General features: G+C 50.5%; 1 protein-coding gene and 1 long non-coding RNA gene across 9 annotated transcripts; one reads left to right on the top strand and one right to left on the bottom strand.

Moving 5' to 3' along the window:
* Positions 1-254: 254 nt before the first annotated feature.
* COPZ2 (COPI coat complex subunit zeta 2) lies at positions 255-9,792 on the bottom strand. 2 transcript variants are annotated; one of them, XM_032457849.1, is made up of 9 exons: positions 9,634-9,790; positions 8,843-8,917; positions 7,250-7,331; positions 6,593-6,684; positions 5,997-6,052; positions 5,261-5,338; positions 3,195-3,246; positions 2,526-2,564; positions 255-600 (listed from the first exon to the last, which is right to left on the bottom strand). In XM_032457849.1, exons 1-9 carry the CDS (start codon positions 9,742-9,744, stop codon positions 553-555), a joined length of 633 nt encoding a protein of 210 aa, XP_032313740.1. In that variant the 5' UTR covers positions 9,745-9,790; the 3' UTR covers positions 255-552. The 2 variants fall into 2 exon arrangements, with proteins under 2 accessions (XP_032313740.1, XP_032313739.1); XM_032457848.1 differs by lacking the exon at positions 255-600 and adding an exon at positions 607-1,881 and having other exon boundaries at positions 9,634-9,792.
* A 13-nt stretch (positions 9,793-9,805) lies between these two features.
* On the top strand, positions 9,806-16,011 carry LOC116656847. Of its 7 annotated transcripts, XR_004311842.1 has the most exons (6): positions 9,943-10,143; positions 10,751-11,077; positions 12,998-13,158; positions 13,715-14,650; positions 14,771-14,934; positions 15,525-16,011. It is a non-coding gene; the product is annotated as an uncharacterized LOC116656847 (long non-coding RNA). The 7 variants fall into 7 exon arrangements; XR_004311843.1 differs by having other exon boundaries at positions 12,998-14,650; positions 15,546-16,011; XR_004311840.1 differs by having other exon boundaries at positions 12,998-14,650.
* The last annotated feature ends 842 nt before the right edge of the window (positions 16,012-16,853 follow it).

Below are 16,853 nucleotides of genomic sequence, written 5' to 3'. Positions count from 1 at the left end.
TCCCACCATAACTCTTTTATCATGTCACACAATCATACCCAGCCCTCCCCACCACATATTGGGTCCGAGTATCAGTGTCATACCCCCTCACTATGTTAAATTGTTCCCTTTTCATTGACCCACCCCTCTCCCCAATCACACAACCACAAGGATGCATGGTGCTGGGCATTCTGAAGACAAGCCACGCAGAGTGCAGAAGCCCTTATCAGAACACGCACACACACTCTTCCCAGGCCAAGAGAGAAGGAGACCACTGGCAGGAGATAAAAGCAGGTTTATTTGTGCTCTGGGGCCAGGGATGCCTAAGGTCTGAGTAAAGGCAGCTCAGCTGGTTCTCACGGCAGAAAGGGCAGGCCAGGGCAGTGAGAAGGCGTGACTCAATGCTGAAGCCAAATCTTTGCATCTCAGAGTCCCTGGCCAGAGACCTCTGGAGTCAGTTCTGGGAGGGCCCGGGGATATAGAGGGGTCTCCAGTGTCCCCTGGGGTCTTTGTGCTTTTGCCAGGATTTGGGGGGGAATGATCTGGGGGTAGGGAGCCTTGAATGCACAGCCTTCATTTCAGTAACGACCATTTAATTTGTTCCTTGGCAGACTGAAGAACCTGGGTGGGGCGGGGTGTGGAAGGTTGAGAGAATTACTAGGGGGAATGTCAAGTATGTTAACAACTGCAGTGAGGGGGAGGTCTACAGCCACCTTCTCTAAGTGTCCCTGCAATCCCCGGTCATTAGGTGGCAGCAGCTCACCTCTGCCTGGTTTCAGTGGGGACAGGCCATCAAGACTGAATGAGCAGCTCACACTGGCTGCAGCCAACCACCAGTCCAGGCCAGAACCTGCCCAGCCCTCCAGTTCCTGCATCTGCAGCCAGGGTGTGCCAGCAGCCCTGTCTCCCCCGCACCAGGCCATGCGAGCTCCCGCCCACAGTGCCACATCCGGGCAGAGACGCCCTGGCCTGACGCTTCCTGAGCCCAGACACCTCAGCAAACCCCTAGCTCTGGCCTGGGCTGGCAGTGTATCCTCAACACCCCACCCAACCTGCTGCTGATGTGGCACAGCTGGCAAAGGGTTCCTGGCCAGAGTCTGCCGGGGGACACCTGCGCTCAAATGTGTTCACTCTCACATCCTGCTGAAATGGCCTCAGTCCCATGTTTATACAAATCCATGACAACATGGTGGGGACCCCAGGTATGTCCCTCAGATGGCTCCTCCAGCCATCAAGCCTCATTCCTTTCTGAAGAAGCCCCATCCCACACTGTGTGTCCCTTCCTCCTGCCCTCTCTTAGGGACAGCTTAGCCCTGGGGTTCTCCTTCTCCCAGCTGGAATCTAACTTTCTCTTCTTTCCATCTCCCATTCACTACCTGCAACTTCCTTGGTTTTTACTCAAGAATTTCATTTAAAGTGCTATGTCTTCATTCTTTCTCCCTTTGGAAAATAGGATCTGTGCTAAGAGCTTTCCATGTATTAGCTCATCTAATTCTCATAATAACTCTGTGAGGAATGTCATGTGATTATGTGAGGCCCAGAGAGGTTGAGGAACTTGCCCTCAGTGACCCAGCTTGTAGGTGATAAGGTCGAACATATATCCTGGGATGACTCACGCCAGCAGCCCTGTTCTTAACTGCCCTGCTCTTTGCTCCTTAACCTCCTTGGCCTGAGAATTGCCACAGGGCTGCATTCACCTCAGTGGGGTAGGAAGAGGCATGGGGAACCGGGAAGGGGAGAGGCAGAGTAGGCACAAAGGGCAGTCACCGGACAGTGGGCACCACTCCTGGGGCTCCACACGGGACGGCACAGGCCCATCTCGGCCTGGGCCACCACAGCAGGAGGAAGTTAGTGCCAGGGCAGGAAGCTCCATAAAAGCAGGGTTAGTCTGGGCAGAGAGACCTGTGGGCAGACAGAATGGAGGCCAAGCCTGACAAGCAGGAAGTCTGCACACTGGGAAACCAGTCAGGCCACAGATCTGGAAACCTCCCCCCTGCCCCACATGCACCCCTCAGACAGGACCACGGCGGGGACTGGCAGGGGTAGACTTTTCCACAGTCAGGTCACTCAGGACAAGGTGGCAAGTGGTGAGGATTAGACCCTGTCATGGGTCTAAGGGTCTCTTAACAATCTCAGTGTTCACCTTAAACAGCTAGGGGTGAGGGTTTGGAGGAAAACTCTCTTTGGTATCTTCTCCGGTCTGGAGGAAGCATCAGAAGCCTGAGCTCCCAGACTGCCTTGGGGAACAAGTGACCCAGCTCTCTCCAGGGTGGGCTCATCCTGGGTTTCAATCCAACTACATCAAGCCAGAGATGAGGTGAGCTGCTGGGAAGTCATCCATCATTTATTAATACCCAGCTCCACATCACCTCGGGGACCCTAGAAGCCTCCAATGACTGTCTCTAAGAGGTGGCCTGTCACTGCCTCATCCGTTCCCCCCTGAACCCCTGATTTCTCAGCTTTGACAGCCCCCTGGGTCCCCTCTGGGATGCTCTGCTTTCCTCTCTCTAACCCATTTCTGACCAAGGCAGACAGAGGGGGCCTACCTGGGCCACGCTGTGTTCAGTCAAGCTGCTGTCATCTGCCTGCAGGGAAGCAGAGTCAAAGGTGGTCAAGCCAGGGCAAGGGTATTGGATGAAGAAAGAGAGGCGAAGGAAAGAGGCTTGTGGGGGGCAGCGGTGAGGGGAGGCAGTGATTAGAGGATCACAAACTGGATGTGTATCACACTTAGTGGAAGTCCTAGGGCCTGTCATTTAGAAGCCAGGACCCCCAAGGCCGTCTATGGTGTAAGGTGGGCAAGAGATTGATGGGGGAATAAAGATGAGAGGAAAGGTTTCATCCAAACATGAGAAGCCAAACTAGGCAGGGAGATTCCATCTACACCCCAACTCCAGCTCCAAGCCCAAGGCAGCCACCTGGTGTCTCTCTGAGGACTGATTTATTTCCCCAGTCGGTGCTTTCCACCAGGGAGGATGGTGAGGTGTTTGTCTCTCTCTACAGGGGGAGAGGACAGAGATCTCTTTTACTAACCAATACCCCCCAGACTGCCACTCCCTCTACAAATGCATCTGCTTACTGGTTTCTTCTGCTGGAGGAGCTTGTACTCCCACCATCCGGGTCCTGCAGCCCAGACACAGGGAAGACAGGAGGTGGGGAGGATGGGAAGGGCAGCCTGGGGGAGGTAGGAGTGAGGGGGGATACAGCGTGACTCTTACCCTAAAATTCACTTTCTGGATCACTTGCTGGGGGTCACTCTCCAGAATCACACTACAAGATGAGAGAAACCAGGAGGAAAATTAACCACATGCTTCGCCCCTCTGCCTCCTTTCCTTGCTAAGCCCTTCCCTCCCTTGCCATATCCTGCAACATCCTCCCCTCAAGGTACCTTACTGCTGCTATTGCTCAAGTTAGAACTCCCTCACCACGGAAAGCCTTCAGCCCAGATTCTCACACACTTGAGCAAACACTTAGAGGTCAGGTGAGGGCAGTCCAGTCTAGAACGATCAGGTTGTCAAAAGCAGGGGTTCAAAAACTCAAGAGCTCTAGAAAATTCACTTCACCTCTGAGTCTAGGGATGGATTCAGGTGCAGTGAAGGGGGGGAGGCCCCTCTGAGGTCTCTATCTTGTTTCACTATTATTTTATACCATGGAACTCCCAAAATCAGAACCTACCTTCCCTTTTGATAGACCCAAACGTGGAGGCTTTTCTCAGCTAGTTGGCAACTCTCTCATGCCCTGGGGGTGCTCTGGGGCCATGTGTGGGTATGTGCAGGGGTGAGGGCTGGTCACTGTGGGGTAGGGCCCATGGGGACTGAGTGAGGCTCCTCCAGGGCAGAAGGAAGTGAACAAACACTTCTTGAGAGCCTCTTCCAGGCTCCTCACAGAGGCACTTGCAGCCCCAGGTCCCTCACCAGAGGTCCTTTACACAGACATCCCAGGCCGAGGCTCCAGTTCAGCTATTACCTCCACTAACACTTCCCTGATTTTTTTTTTTCCATTTAGTAGATTTTTTATCTACTATTTTTATGTATGTGTGTATATATACACATACACATTTTTATTGAAGTATAGCTCCTGATTTTCACTGGAGGGAAACTGTGAGTCCCTCAGCAGGCAGAAACTGGGCCTACTAGGGTTACAGACCAGAAGCTGATAAAGTTTACAACCTCTCTTGCAAGGAAGGGCCCCTTTTAAGGCCCTGCACCTCATTTTGTATCTGTAATTGCGTGTATGTGAGTTTTACTTAAAGAGGTTCCACCGAAGTGTATTCACAAATCGTATATTCCACAAGACCTGGTCTTATTCCCCTCACTGTTCAGTCCTAGCAGTTAGCACAAGGCCTTGCAGTAGCAGGGGGTCAACAGCTACAGAGCGAAGGAGGGAGGATTCCACAGTACCCCAGCCCCAGAGCCTCTGCCCCCCGGCAGTGTGGTATAGGGCCATGGAAAGAGCAGTCTCTCAAAACACGTACATGGCTTTAAATCTCGGCCCTGCCACTCCCTCGCCACGTAATCTTGGGCAAGTCACTTGAATCTCTGAGCCTGTTTCCTCATCAGTAAAATGGATGTAATGATAAGAGGCATGTGGATGTCTTCAAGGTGAGCAGTTTCCATTATCCTTTGCCCCAGAGCCAGAACTTTTTTTTCTCCCTGAATATTGCCCCCCAAGGAAATTCACTAACCAACCCTTCTCATAAGAGCTCCCAGCTTCCTAAGGATATAATTGTATACCAACAGGAGGAAACGTTTATAGAAAGAGAACCATGAGCTTCACCTGCATAACCTCATTTAACCCCACACCCTTTGAGGTGGTTCCTTTATCATCACCATTTGAAAGATGGAGAAAATACGGAAAATAAGGAACTGGCCCAGGTCATGCATCTAGCCAGTGTTGGAAAGGTCATCTAAGAGCGGGAGGTGTGGTGGTAGCAGGGCTATGCCTGAGTGAAGTCTTTCCAGGGAGGGGCAAGTTTCTGTGCTGCCTGCTTTTCCTGGGCACTGGAGAGCAAACCGTTCCCCCCAGACCCTGCCTAGTCAACAACCAGCCATAGTTTGACATCAGATTACTTTCTTGTGTGCTTGACTTTGGCCTACACTGAAGTCAGTCTCCAAACTCATGAGTGGCATGGGGGGATGGGATCACCGGGAATATGCTGCAGGAAGGGAGGGAGAAGTTGGCCAGAGAGCCAACAATGTGCTGGGTGCAATCGAGAGCTGATGACCCCCAAAGGCACCTCCTGCTGTGAGTGTCCCTGACCAGCCCCTCTCTCCCCACTCCTCACCCGCCATCCACGATCTCATCCAGCACCAGGAAGGCTCCGTCCATGTTCTCCAGCAACCAGCGCTTCTCCACGTTCTTCCTGAAGGCAGACACAGCTTCAGAACCTCCCCGCAGTCAGGAGGAGCTGGGTCCCCGCCTAGGTGGGCAGACCCTCTCTCTCCAAAGATTGCCTCACTTCCCACCCTGCCACAACAAGCACAGGAAGGAGAATGTCAAGGGCAGTGAAGGCAGCACCTGTGCAAGGGATTCCAGCACAAAGGCTCTGCTTCTGTCAGCTCCCCCTACCCAACCTCCCACACTTTGGTCACTGACCCTATGCCCACCCTAAGGTATTTCATAGCAGTTCAGTTCAGCTCTACCATAGTTAATTGTGTTGACTGCGGACATTTATCGTTGGGTTATCCGAGTTCGGCTTGCCCAGGCTAGATCACTGAATCGGGGTGGAGTGAAAACCACCCTGAGCTTCAAGTCAAACCTGAATTTGAATCTCTGCTCTGACATAAATAGCTTGTAACCTCAGGCAAATCACTTAGCTTCTTTAGGTCTCATTTTCTGGCTATAGCCACGTGTGATCAGGTAAAAGGCAGGGGCCTTGCAGTAGGATGCTCTGGCTCCAGCCTTAGTCTTGTGGGGACCTCAGGAGAAAACCAGGTAGGAAGGGCCCTGCCTCTGTGATGTATCAAGGCCTAAGGGGATGGGGGCCTTGGAGGACAGAGGACATCACTTACATCACTCACCTTAACACGTGGTTCAGGGACTCAAACAGGCAAGTGAGCACAGACATGAGCATCAGCTGGGGGTGGGCCGACACGGGAGGAGGAAAACAAGAGACTTGAGTTTGAGAAGGCCGAAAGGGAACCTCAGAGCCTATCTGTGTGGGCAGTGGTGGGCAGCTGTCCCTTTTCCCATAGGACAGGGCTGGAGCCTGAATGCAGCCTGACCTGAGAGGGCGCCTCCCCGTGTTTGGGTTGGGAAGCACTGGAGTGCCCACTGTGGGAAACTGAGTACATCCTTCTCCAGTGATGTTTAAGAAACAAAGTGAGGTCCTGGGTTCAGTCCCCAGTACCTCCATTAAAAAAAAAAAAAGAAAGAAAAATAAAAAGACAGAAACAAAGGGTCCCTACAGAGGACTTCATTTCTGGTACCCAAGGAATCTAAGGGGCATCATGGGTATGAATTGTTCCAAAAAGAACCATTCTGGCTGCTCCCAGTCCCCCAAAGCCTAGAAGGAGAGGTACCAACAGTGAGCCTTCAGAGCCCAGCTTCTACCCCAGACTCTAAGCCATTCCCCCACAGACAGACCCTCCTTGTCACCCCAACCTCCTGAATTCACCTCATTCTCGGAGGATGAGCCCACCACATACAGGAAGAGGTCAATGCTGCTCTTGTAGACGATGGTCATGCCCCCCAAAAACGCAATCTCACCTGGAAGTGAAGGGAACTTTCAGTCTGGTCACCTCTGCCTGATCCCTTGTCCCCATCTCCAGCTCTGCACCTCTCCCTCTATTTCTTTCTTCCCTTTCCAAAGAAACTTTAGAAAGCCTAGAACCTTTGGAAAGATGAGCACTAGGGACACCACCATTAGGCTACTCTGTGTCCCTTCCCCCAAGACTCCACTCCTTTTCTAGCAACTGACTGCCTCATTCCGAGGAGTCAACAAACCCCGTTCAAGGTCAACCTTCCACCCCCATATGCAATGCCTTGCACCAGCCCCAGGCTGGTGGGGGACCCACAACACAGTTGTCCTCTTCCACTGAGGGAGAGGTTCAGGTGTGCTGGAAGGTGGGGGGGGGGTTGGTTTGAGAAGAAGGGGAGTGAAGGCACACTGGAGGAAGGGAGAAAAGAACAGCTGGGAAGGAGAGAAAAAGCACCTCTGAAGAAGAAAGAATGCCCTGTGGGTGTGTGAGGCCGATGGGGACAGATGTGTCCAGATGGAGAAGATGACGTTGTGCATCTGAGGGTTCTGGGCGAGGAAGAGGCGGACACTTACTGTCAGTCCGGCTGGTCTTGTTGAAGACATTTTTCTCGAAGGCCATCTGCTCCTTCATGGAGGGGAATGTGTCATCATAATACTATGAGAAAGGGAAGGAGAAAAGGTGACAGCTGTTCCACAGGGCCTGGATGGATGGCAGGGAGTGGTGGGTGCTAGCCAAGCGGGACTCTGTTGCCGTTCCCCGTCTCCTCTTTACTGCCCTCTTGGTCCATCTGCTCATTGTTTCCCCATAAATACAAATTCTGAGCAAAGAAAGTCATAGAAAGGAGAAGAATTCTGAGGCCTGCTTTTGGAGTTCTCTCCTGATTTCTTGGAGGCCTCTGAACATTCAGCAGATGTGCAGTGAGCTAAAGACTGGCATGGTCACTTGGTCACAGTTTCTACACTAACCGGAGTTTGCAGGAAAGATGGCAGAGCCAGGGGCCCTTTAACACAATAACAATCACAACAGCAACTTTATTATCCACATTATAGAGATGGGGAAACTGAGATGTGAAGAAGTCAGGTAGCTCCCCTGACATCTCACAGTTGTAAGGGGCAGAGCTGGGTTTCAACAGCAACGATGGTCTGACCTCAGACAGGGTTATGGTGAAGATTAAATGTCTAAGGAAAAGTTCCCAGCACACACCGCCTAAGTTAATCAATGCCGTTTTGTTTGGGTTTGCTGACTCTCTGACTCAGCTTCTGCATCTGAACATGGATGTGAGCTGCTGGGAGGAAGCCCTGGTATTGGTACTGCTGAGCTACCTCGGACCATCTGCTGGGGCAAGGGATGCTCAGCTCAGCTTTCAATCTCCTGCATGTGGATTTTGCCACTTAGGACCCCATCTGCAAAATAGTAGTCTCCCTGCCAGCCACTGCTGTGGTGAACAAGTTCATTTGAATGCCATGAAGACAAAAAGTTTCAGCCTCAAACAAATGAAAAATCTATAATGCATTTCATAACTAGTTTAGGTACTACAGCTCTACTCTACTTAATTGTGTTGATGGTAAACATTTATTTTTGGATTATTCTAGTTTGGTTTATCCTGGCCATGTTCACTAGGATAGAAGCAAAATAACTGTGCAGTGAACTGCAGTGAAAAACCGCCCTACTAAGCCTCAAGTCAAAATACCTGAGTTTGGACCTCTGTTCTCATATTAGTATCTGTGACCACCTCAGGCAACTCACTGAGCTTCCCTACACCGCATTTTCCTCATTTGTGAAATGAAAGTTGGATTACATAGTCTCTAAAGTCCTGTCTGGTTCTAAAGGTTTAGTGGTAACCGAGCTGTAGAAGAAAAGTGGAGGTTGCTTGTTTAGAATTTGGGGACTAGAACTCCTGGGTCCCAGGCCAGTGGAAAGGATGGGGAGAAGACATGGTAGGGAACATGAGTAGAAAGAGACTAGACAGGCTTCCCCTTCAGGGACCAGCAGTCTGACAAGGCAGGAGGATGGACAGGATGACCTTTGGAAGGGTCTCAGCTGAGATGCTCTGAGTCACAGAGTCTACAGTGGGGTCTCTGTGACAGGAGACAGAAGAGTCCCTTCTGTGCTTGGGGCTGTGGCACAGGGTCTTCAGGGGCCCTCCGGTGAGGGCGGGAGGTTACCTTGGCCAGCAGGCGGTGTCCGTCATTATCTAGGATGAAAACAGCCTTGATGGTGTAGAGGGAAGGTTCCTGCAACTGACATGGGGGAAGAGCTCCGTTGGCCCCTGACTCAAGGCAGACTCCCTGTCATTGGCTCTATGGGATCTGCTGGCACCAGGAGTCCATCCTCAGGCACCAGCAACCCCAGCCACAAAGGTCCACAGCTGGTTCCGGCCCAACCCTGTGCCACGTGGGCCACTTGGGTGCCCTGCTCCTCTCCCAGGCAGATGTTCCACTGCAGGCCCGGATTGGGCGCTGTGCCCATGGGGTGCAGAAGGTCCTTCCGGGCCCAAGTTCTGTCATGCACTGACTGCTCCAGAGCCCGAGTCGGAGTGTATCACAGAACCTGGGCCGGGGGGGACAGCGGCGCCGAGCCTCCTCCTCCTCCAGCGGCCCTCGGCCGAAGCTGGACCCGCGCTCTCCGCGCGCCCCCAGCCCCCCGGCCCGGGTGGCCTCCAGAAGCACGCCCGACAGCCCACGGCCCGGGACGGCCCCTCTGCTCCCGGGACCTCCGGGAGAAGCGCAATCCAGCTCGGCCGAGCCGTGCCCCAGCCCGCTCCGACTGCGGCAGAACTTCGCCCGCGCGGACGCAGACCGGCCTCCTCGAGAACTTTTCTGCCTGTGCGGGCGCCGCCCCTCCCCGGCCCGTCCTGGCGGCACCAAGTTCCCTGGCGTCCGGCGAGCGGCTCGCGAGCTGGCGCACCCCCCCCCCACGCCCCCAGCCTCTCTGGCTCCCGCCGCCCGCTCCGTACCCGCAGCCCCGCGGGCTCCCCGGCTCGGACGGGCGGCGCCGGGCCCCCGGCCCGGGCAGCCGCGGCCCCCTCCCCCGGGTGCGGACGTGGCCAGGCCTCCGGCCGCTGCATTCCGCTCGCCGCCTCGCGCTGACAGAGCCGCCCCGCCCCGCGCCCGCCGCCCCCCGAGGCCGCCGCCCGCTCCCTCCCCGGCGGCCGCCGGCCTCGCGCCCGCCCCCCTCTGCCCCTCCGCGCGGGTGCTTCCTTTCCCCGCGGCCTTTTCCTCCTCGCCCCCTCTTCCCGCCCTCTCCGCCTGCGCCCACACCCCAGCCCTCCTCCCCCCACCTCTCCTTTCCCTCGCCCTCCGCCCCTCAAAGCCCAGAGCTCTCGGCATCCTCCGTGTCCCAGGACCGGCCCCTCTTTCCCCTCCTAACCTCTCTGGCTTGTGGGTTTGGTTTGCATCGACGTCCGCAGACTGTCGTGAGGCCAGCAGAAAACACGGGCGAAGTCCAGTCTGTCTTTTGACTCCTGGTAGGTACCGTGGGGACAGATGTATCAGGTCATCCTTTGGGTCTCAGAGACAGCTTCTAGCAGTGGGAGCCGATGAGGACAGTTCTAGAGGAACCCCTCTGTGCAGAAGAAGTTCTCCCACTCCTCTCACACGACCTGGGCAAGGGAGCCATGGTGCCCGGACACCTCAGCAGAATTCTCCCAAGACACAGGCACGACAGGACACAATCTGAAACGAGACAGATGCCTAGCAGCATAAATGCTCCACCAGTGAATGGCGTCAGGCTTTGCCATGTTTGGGTGCCTTTGGTCTGAGTATACCAGAGGACAAGCTTTCCCTTCAGGATCCTCGAGGCCAGTGGCAGATTCACACTTGAAGGGTACGGAGTTCACAGTACTTACCCATTTACCCATCACAACACCAGGCGTGCATTTTACACTTCAACACTATCCCATACATTATCTAAGAGGGCTCACACCTGTGAAGTAGGTGGTCTCACCCCCATTTTAAGGAAAGGGAGGCTCCAGGTTTATGTGACCTTTTCAAGACTGTTTAGCTAATAAATAGTTGCATGGAGGTGGAACCCAGGTTTCAGACTAAAAATTTCCTCCCTCTTCTTCTCTTCAGGTCCTCTTATGCTGGGTGCCACACTCCCTCATCCCAGATGGCTGGGGGATGGGATTTTCCTCTGCTGACTAGTACCAAGTCTTCTCATTCTTCATCTCAACTTCAGTGTCATCTCTAAAAGACCCTCTCTGACAAGCACCGAATCTAACTTCGTAGGTCTCTGCTGTCCCAGTTTCTAGCTCAGCACCCTACATATTTCTTTTATTGTACTTTTCTTAATCTCTAAATATCATTTTTACTAATTTGCCCTAGACAGAGCCTGGCACGTAATAGGTCCGACGAAACCATATTTTATATGCTGGACAAAGTCTGAGTGCCGTGTAGCAGGTACGTTTTTAGCCACTGTGATGGAACAGTAGCCAACATAAGATCTTTGCTCGCATGGAGCTTATTCAAGTGTTTGTGTGTGCACGAATTTCTGTGCAAGACAGAAAATACACAGGTAAATGAATAAAATAGATATGTGAGCTGGTGATAAGTGCTATGAAGAAAAATAGAGCAGGAATGGGTATCAGGAATGTAAGGGGTGGGGAGAGGCTGGGCAGTATGCCAGTTTCATGAGGGTCATTTGAGAAAGCCTTCAAGAAGGTGACATTTGAACAAAGAGCCGAAGGAGGTGAGGGAGCGAGCCACACAGACATCTGAGGAAACATCTATCGCACCTCCTTTTGTGATGACTTAGAAGGCATCTGAATCTTCCCTGCAGGCTACCAGAGCTATAATAATGAACATTAATCAGCGCTACTTGGTATAATGAGGGGAGAAAACACAGTACTTTATTTGTTTGGATTCCAGATCATCAGAAGTGATGTCAGTGGTCATGTCAGCTCAATATGTTATTAAAAATACTGATTTGATTATTTTGATGCTTTAATATTTCTGTGAGCTAGTCCATTATTAGCTCATATTTACAAAGACAGCACCAGAAAGCTTCCAGTGGCATTTCCTAGCCTCTGTGTGGCATATGGTACCCACAGTGGGAGAGGGTCAGCTTGTAGAAGAAGGGAGGAGGAAGACAGGGGACCTAGAGAGCTGGTATGCTCTGCAGAGAGAGGTAGGTGGGTAGTTAGTTACAGGAGAGTGGTTGACAAGACACTGGAGAGAGGTAGAGGGGTGGGGGGTGAGAGAAGGCTGGGAAGGAAGTTGAGGACCTACAAATCCTCAGCACCACCACCTGCACCACCTGGGTTGCTATTGTTAAAGTCACCAGGATCTCTTTACCGCTTAAGTGCAGTGGTGACTAAGTAAATTCAGTGTGCTCAAGTAGAACTTTTCAAGGAAGAGATTTTTCCCCAATGATGGCTCCTCCCCAGTCTCCCTCAACAGAGACCCCAGAACTCCTTTCCCTCCTCTGGGCCCCACTTTGATGGGATTCTGTGTAAAAGCACAAGGTCCATGTGTAGTGTCAGGACAGTGTCTCCCATGGAGCATCACCCCAAAAGGACTTAAGTGTAAGCCTGGCAGCCCTTGAGAAGCGTGTAAGTGCAGCAGAAGAGAAGACCCTGGAGAGCCTCCCGGAATGAGGAAGCCAGAGCTGGGTTCAAAAGCAGTTTCCTTGCTGTTTCTCAGCTCTCAGCTTCCTTGGGTTGGGGTGGGGGAGCCCAGGGGGTAGGTGCTGTGTGCAACTCTACCAGCTGGGGTCTATGGAGGAGCTGGACTCAGAATGTTGCCAAGTCCAAACTTGTTCTGCTCGCTGCATGCCAGGCCAATAAATCGGGAGACAAGGTGTTGGGGCAAGGAATAATGACTTTATTCGGAAAGCTGGCAGACCGAGAGGATGGCAGACGAATGTCATGGAGAACAATCCGACTCCAGTCAGAATACAGGCTCCTTTTATACAAACAAACAAAAACTGGGGAGGAGGTGTGGTTCGTTGTTGCAAACTTCTTGCTGCAGGAATTCTTTGTTCTTGTAGGTGTCCCTGTGGGTCAGGCCATGGTGTCCCTGTAAACCTCCAACAAGCAAAGGTTATTCTCTATTTTGCAACTTGCCAACTCTACATAAACATAGAAGTGCTAACATCCTTAAAAGGTCAGAGCCCCTAGAATAGGCTCTCCTGTATATTTCAGGCTAAAGGCAACATTGTTTTACAAAAGGTGCACAGCTAGCAAAACAGCCTAGAAAGCAGGGCACAGTGGTTAAAACTAAAGGAACAGACCCAATATAGAGTCAGATTTGTTCTCCTTTATTACAAGAATTGGTAGTAAAAACACATACACATATGTCTCTGCCCTTTGGCGTCTCTAGGAGCCTAGTGATTCAAAAGTGTCCCCTCTGGGCCTTGGTGTATCTTGGAGGTGAGACCATCCCATTTCCTCTGACTCACCCGCCTGCTGCCGTATTCTGTGCTGTCTGTCCTAGGATTTTAGCATCTGTTCTTGTGTGAGAAGAAGAAACAGCTCCCTCGGGTAACAGCCTCTCTCTATCCTTCCTGCTATAATGTCAAGAGGGGGAGGTGTGTGTGTAGTGTGAGGTGTGTGCTTGTGGAATCCTCCAGAGAGAAAACAAAAGCTTCCCTGCTCTGTCGGCAGGATGTTTCCAGTTGACCATTCTAAGGACAGCTCTCATTTCTGCAACATGTTTGGCTTTCTCTGGGATAACGTTGTAGAGAGTTGAGTGAGAAAGGGACCTCACACTTAGCTCTACCCATGCATGAATGGCTTTATACACAGGATCTGATTTTTAAATGTGAATATGTACATTGTCATCTCCATTTTAGTTCAGGAGGGCCCAAATAATACGTGGCAGAGCCAGACTTGAACGCAACTCTGAATCCAAAATATCCACTCCCCCCCCCCCCAGTAGTACCTTGCTGATTATGACATGCCGCACTGAGAGCTATACAAAGCAAATTACCCAACATTGTTTGGGACAGTGTGGTGAGACGTACGGGATGGCCGAACCCAGCTTCATGAGATGTTACACCAAGGCATGAGTGACCAATGAGGCGTTTTCATTGGATAGGTCCAGGAAGACAACATGTTACGACTGAGAAGGAGGACATCCTAAAGTCAGGTGGTGATTCTAGTCTGTGCTTGTGCATTATCGCTGCTGTTCTTTTTTACCCAACTTGGATTCCTGCTCCAAGCTAGTGATTCTCTACTCTGGCTGCACATAAGAATCACCTGAGGAGCTTTTACAAAATCCTGACGCCCCAGGCTGCTCTGAGAGACTGTGATTTAATTGGTTGGGGGTGGGACCTGGGCACTGATAGCTTTTACAAGTCCCCCAGGTGATTCTAATGTGCAGCCAGGGTTGAGAAGCAATCTTCTAAGACAGCCATGGGAAGAGTGTACAGGGAAGAGGCTAGCTTGCAGAAGAGCTTTACCTCTTTTGATGGTTTAATGGTAACAAGCTTGCTAATGATGTTTACCATGTAAGAAAGGGGGCCAGATGTCTGAATTAGTTGGAAAACTAATTGATTTCCTTGCAAAACAGGGTAACGTTTAGTATTGACAGGATGTAATCCTAGAATCTCTCAGAAGGGCGGTAAGGAAATCTCAGGCAGCCATTTCATCCATTCTGTTGGAATACTTGCAAATTGGAGAGTGAGAAGTATTTATATAGACTAGGGACATTTAAAAACATGTTTATGCCGTCTGAGATGGCCTGCACTCTATGGAGTGTGCAATCTCCCTGAATAGATCTACTTTCATCTTAAAAAAATAAAAATAATTTTAAAGAAAGGAAAACTAATGGGCAACCAGAATAGCAGAAAGATTGGGTTTCCCCTTGGGGAAAAAGGCAATTTCTGCCATTCCACAAGAACTCTGAGCCGCAGCCAGCCTGCCTTCCCACGTTCCCTCCTCTGAGGGTTTCCTGGCAGGTGTCATTCTCTCAGGATGACTGGAGGATGGATGTGCCTGCTGGTGGCAGCAAAAGCTTTTCCTGAGGAGGAAGGTGGGTCAACATATCAGATTTCAGTGTAGTTAACTGGCTCTTTTTATGACCCTAAATCCCTGTGTATTAGAACTAACCCTCTTTCTGGCTTCCCACTGCCTTCTCTCCTCTCCTGAGCAGCCTGGAGTCTCCCCGTCAAGGCCTGGTTCTACTGATGGCTCTCAGCCTCTCCCTTAGGGAGCAAGTGCATGCGCTCACTTTTTCCAGTGGTCTTCTCCCTCTGACTTAATGGATAAACCAGGACTGATGACACATCAGCACGGGATCTTTCTTTTGCTTCTTGGGTAATTGTCCTATTAACAGCTGTCCCAGGCAAAGAGGGGGGAGGAGGAGTGTTGTGGGGGAGGGAGGCGGGTAGCTTCCCCGGTGAAGATGGATACACCCTGGATTTCACAAGGTTAATCAGTGGGTTCTGCGAAGGAGGTTTGCACCTGCTCAGTTCAGACTTGACCTGGAACTCTAGACAGAGTAGAAGACAGTATTTCAATCTCCACCCTCCAAGGAAAATATTAAATATCCTGGACGCCCACACCGTGCCAGGCCTAACCACCTGCTGCTGAGACTTTATTTGCACCTACATTCTCCTCAGCCCTTGCAATGGGCCAGAAATTGTTTTCCCCTTTTTCTTCCCATCTTTCTGTAACTGCTGAGCAGGAAATTTTTTCAAACTACCCTGTCGTTCTTTAATCCAATAATACAGTTCCTGATCCATCTCTCTCCCAGTTTACACTCACTTATTATACACATTTAAACACAGTCCCTGAAGCTGGGAGGCAAAAGAAAAGGAACAGGATAGTGTGGGCAAAAACAAAAGACTCTACACCTCTCCCACCCCCTTCTCTAAGGATTAACATGGAGCCCCTCCTATTCTCAGAGCCTGCTGCTCTCTCCACAGCCAGGACCCCAGAAAGGAGAGAAAGGAAAGGAGAGGATGGACAAGAGCGCTATCTCAACAAAGCTATAAGCCATTAAAGTGACCAAATGAATTTAGGCTTTCAAAGTGTCACGAGAGTATCACATGTTATCTCCCCAGTGTGGCAGTCCCACCCACAAATGCCATTTCAGTGAATATTTATCTTGATTCTTGTAAGTCTTATATACACTACATGACTTTATTTCTTATCCCAGGCAGCTGGTACCCAGCTATGTAGCTCAAAAGAAACTTGGAAAATACAAATGGACTGTCCCACTGTTGGTGCTAAGGTTCCCTGACTCCCCATATAGGATTGCCCAGTTGTTGCTTTTTCAAAACTATGACAGGGTTTAAAATTGTTCTGTATTTGCTGTGTCAAACAGGTGGCCACTTTTAGTATGCAATTTTTCCTTCTGTCTTCTTAAAATAGTCTTGTATTAAAGCCTGGTAACTTTAGTCTACTCTTGATATCTTTTAATGCTGTGGTTTTAAAATATTTCCTTTTCAATCCCGTTGATACATTTTTAGTTACCAATCACACCTTAACTTCTTTCTTATCCAATGGTAGTATTTACCTTTGTGGTCTTATTCAGGGGCTGAATGATCAACCATTTTCTTGATAACATGCCATATTCTTCAAAATCACACTTCCTCCAAGTATTAGTTTCTGATTTTAACAGGAACTTAATTTTTTAAAAGTTTACTTTTATTGTAGTGTAGCTGAGTTACAATGTTAGCTTCAGGTGTGCAGCAAAGTGATTCAGTTATACATATTTTTCAGATTCTTTTCCATTATGTTATTATAAGAAATTGAATATAGTTCCCTGTGCTATACAGTAGGTCCTTGTTGTTTATATATGGTAATATAATAGGAAATTTAAATCACAGGCCTACCTGCTTGAGTTCCCCTTCAATTAGTCAGCAAGTATTTATTGTGTCTACTAAGTTGCAGGCACTGTTCTAGGTGTTGAAAACTAAATAGCTGATGCACAAAACTCTAGTCCTTATGGAGTTTATATTCTAGCACTCCCTGGGAGACAAATAGTAAAATGAAAAAAATGAAGCACATTCTCTCTGAAAGGGTAACTGGCTCAGTTTTCTGACGATTCAATTAATGAATGCTGCTGTACACTTCTACATGGTGAAAGTCCTTAGTCTGTGAACTAACCCAAATGAAGCTGCCTAACTCTCCAGACACGTGATGGGCTCGATGTTCTCATCAAATGAGTTACCAGCTGGCCTTGTCCTTGGTTGTACAAGGACCAATGACTTGCCCGCTAGATTACGAGA

This window comes from Camelus ferus, chromosome 16, assembly GCF_009834535.1.
Source record: "Camelus ferus isolate YT-003-E chromosome 16, BCGSAC_Cfer_1.0, whole genome shotgun sequence".
NCBI classification, from domain to species: Eukaryota; Metazoa; Chordata; class Mammalia; order Artiodactyla; family Camelidae; genus Camelus; species Camelus ferus.
This window is presented reverse-complemented; position numbering and strand designations above follow the sequence as displayed.

Bases quoted from the DNA above. Each gene is read 5' to 3' on its own strand.
- COPZ2 (XM_032457848.1), bottom strand. From the start codon at position 9,744: ATGCAGCGGCCGGAGGCCTGGCCACGTCCGCACCCGGGGGAGGGGGCC. The intron at 8,918-9,633 runs GTACGGAGCGGG...CCCCCATGTCAG, and splicing joins GGGAGCCCGCGGGGCTGCGG to TTGCAGGAACCTTCCCTCTA. The intron at 5,339-5,996 runs GTGAGTGATGTA...GTCTGCCTTCAG, and splicing joins TCCCTGAACCACGTGTTAAG to GAAGAACGTGGAGAAGCGCT.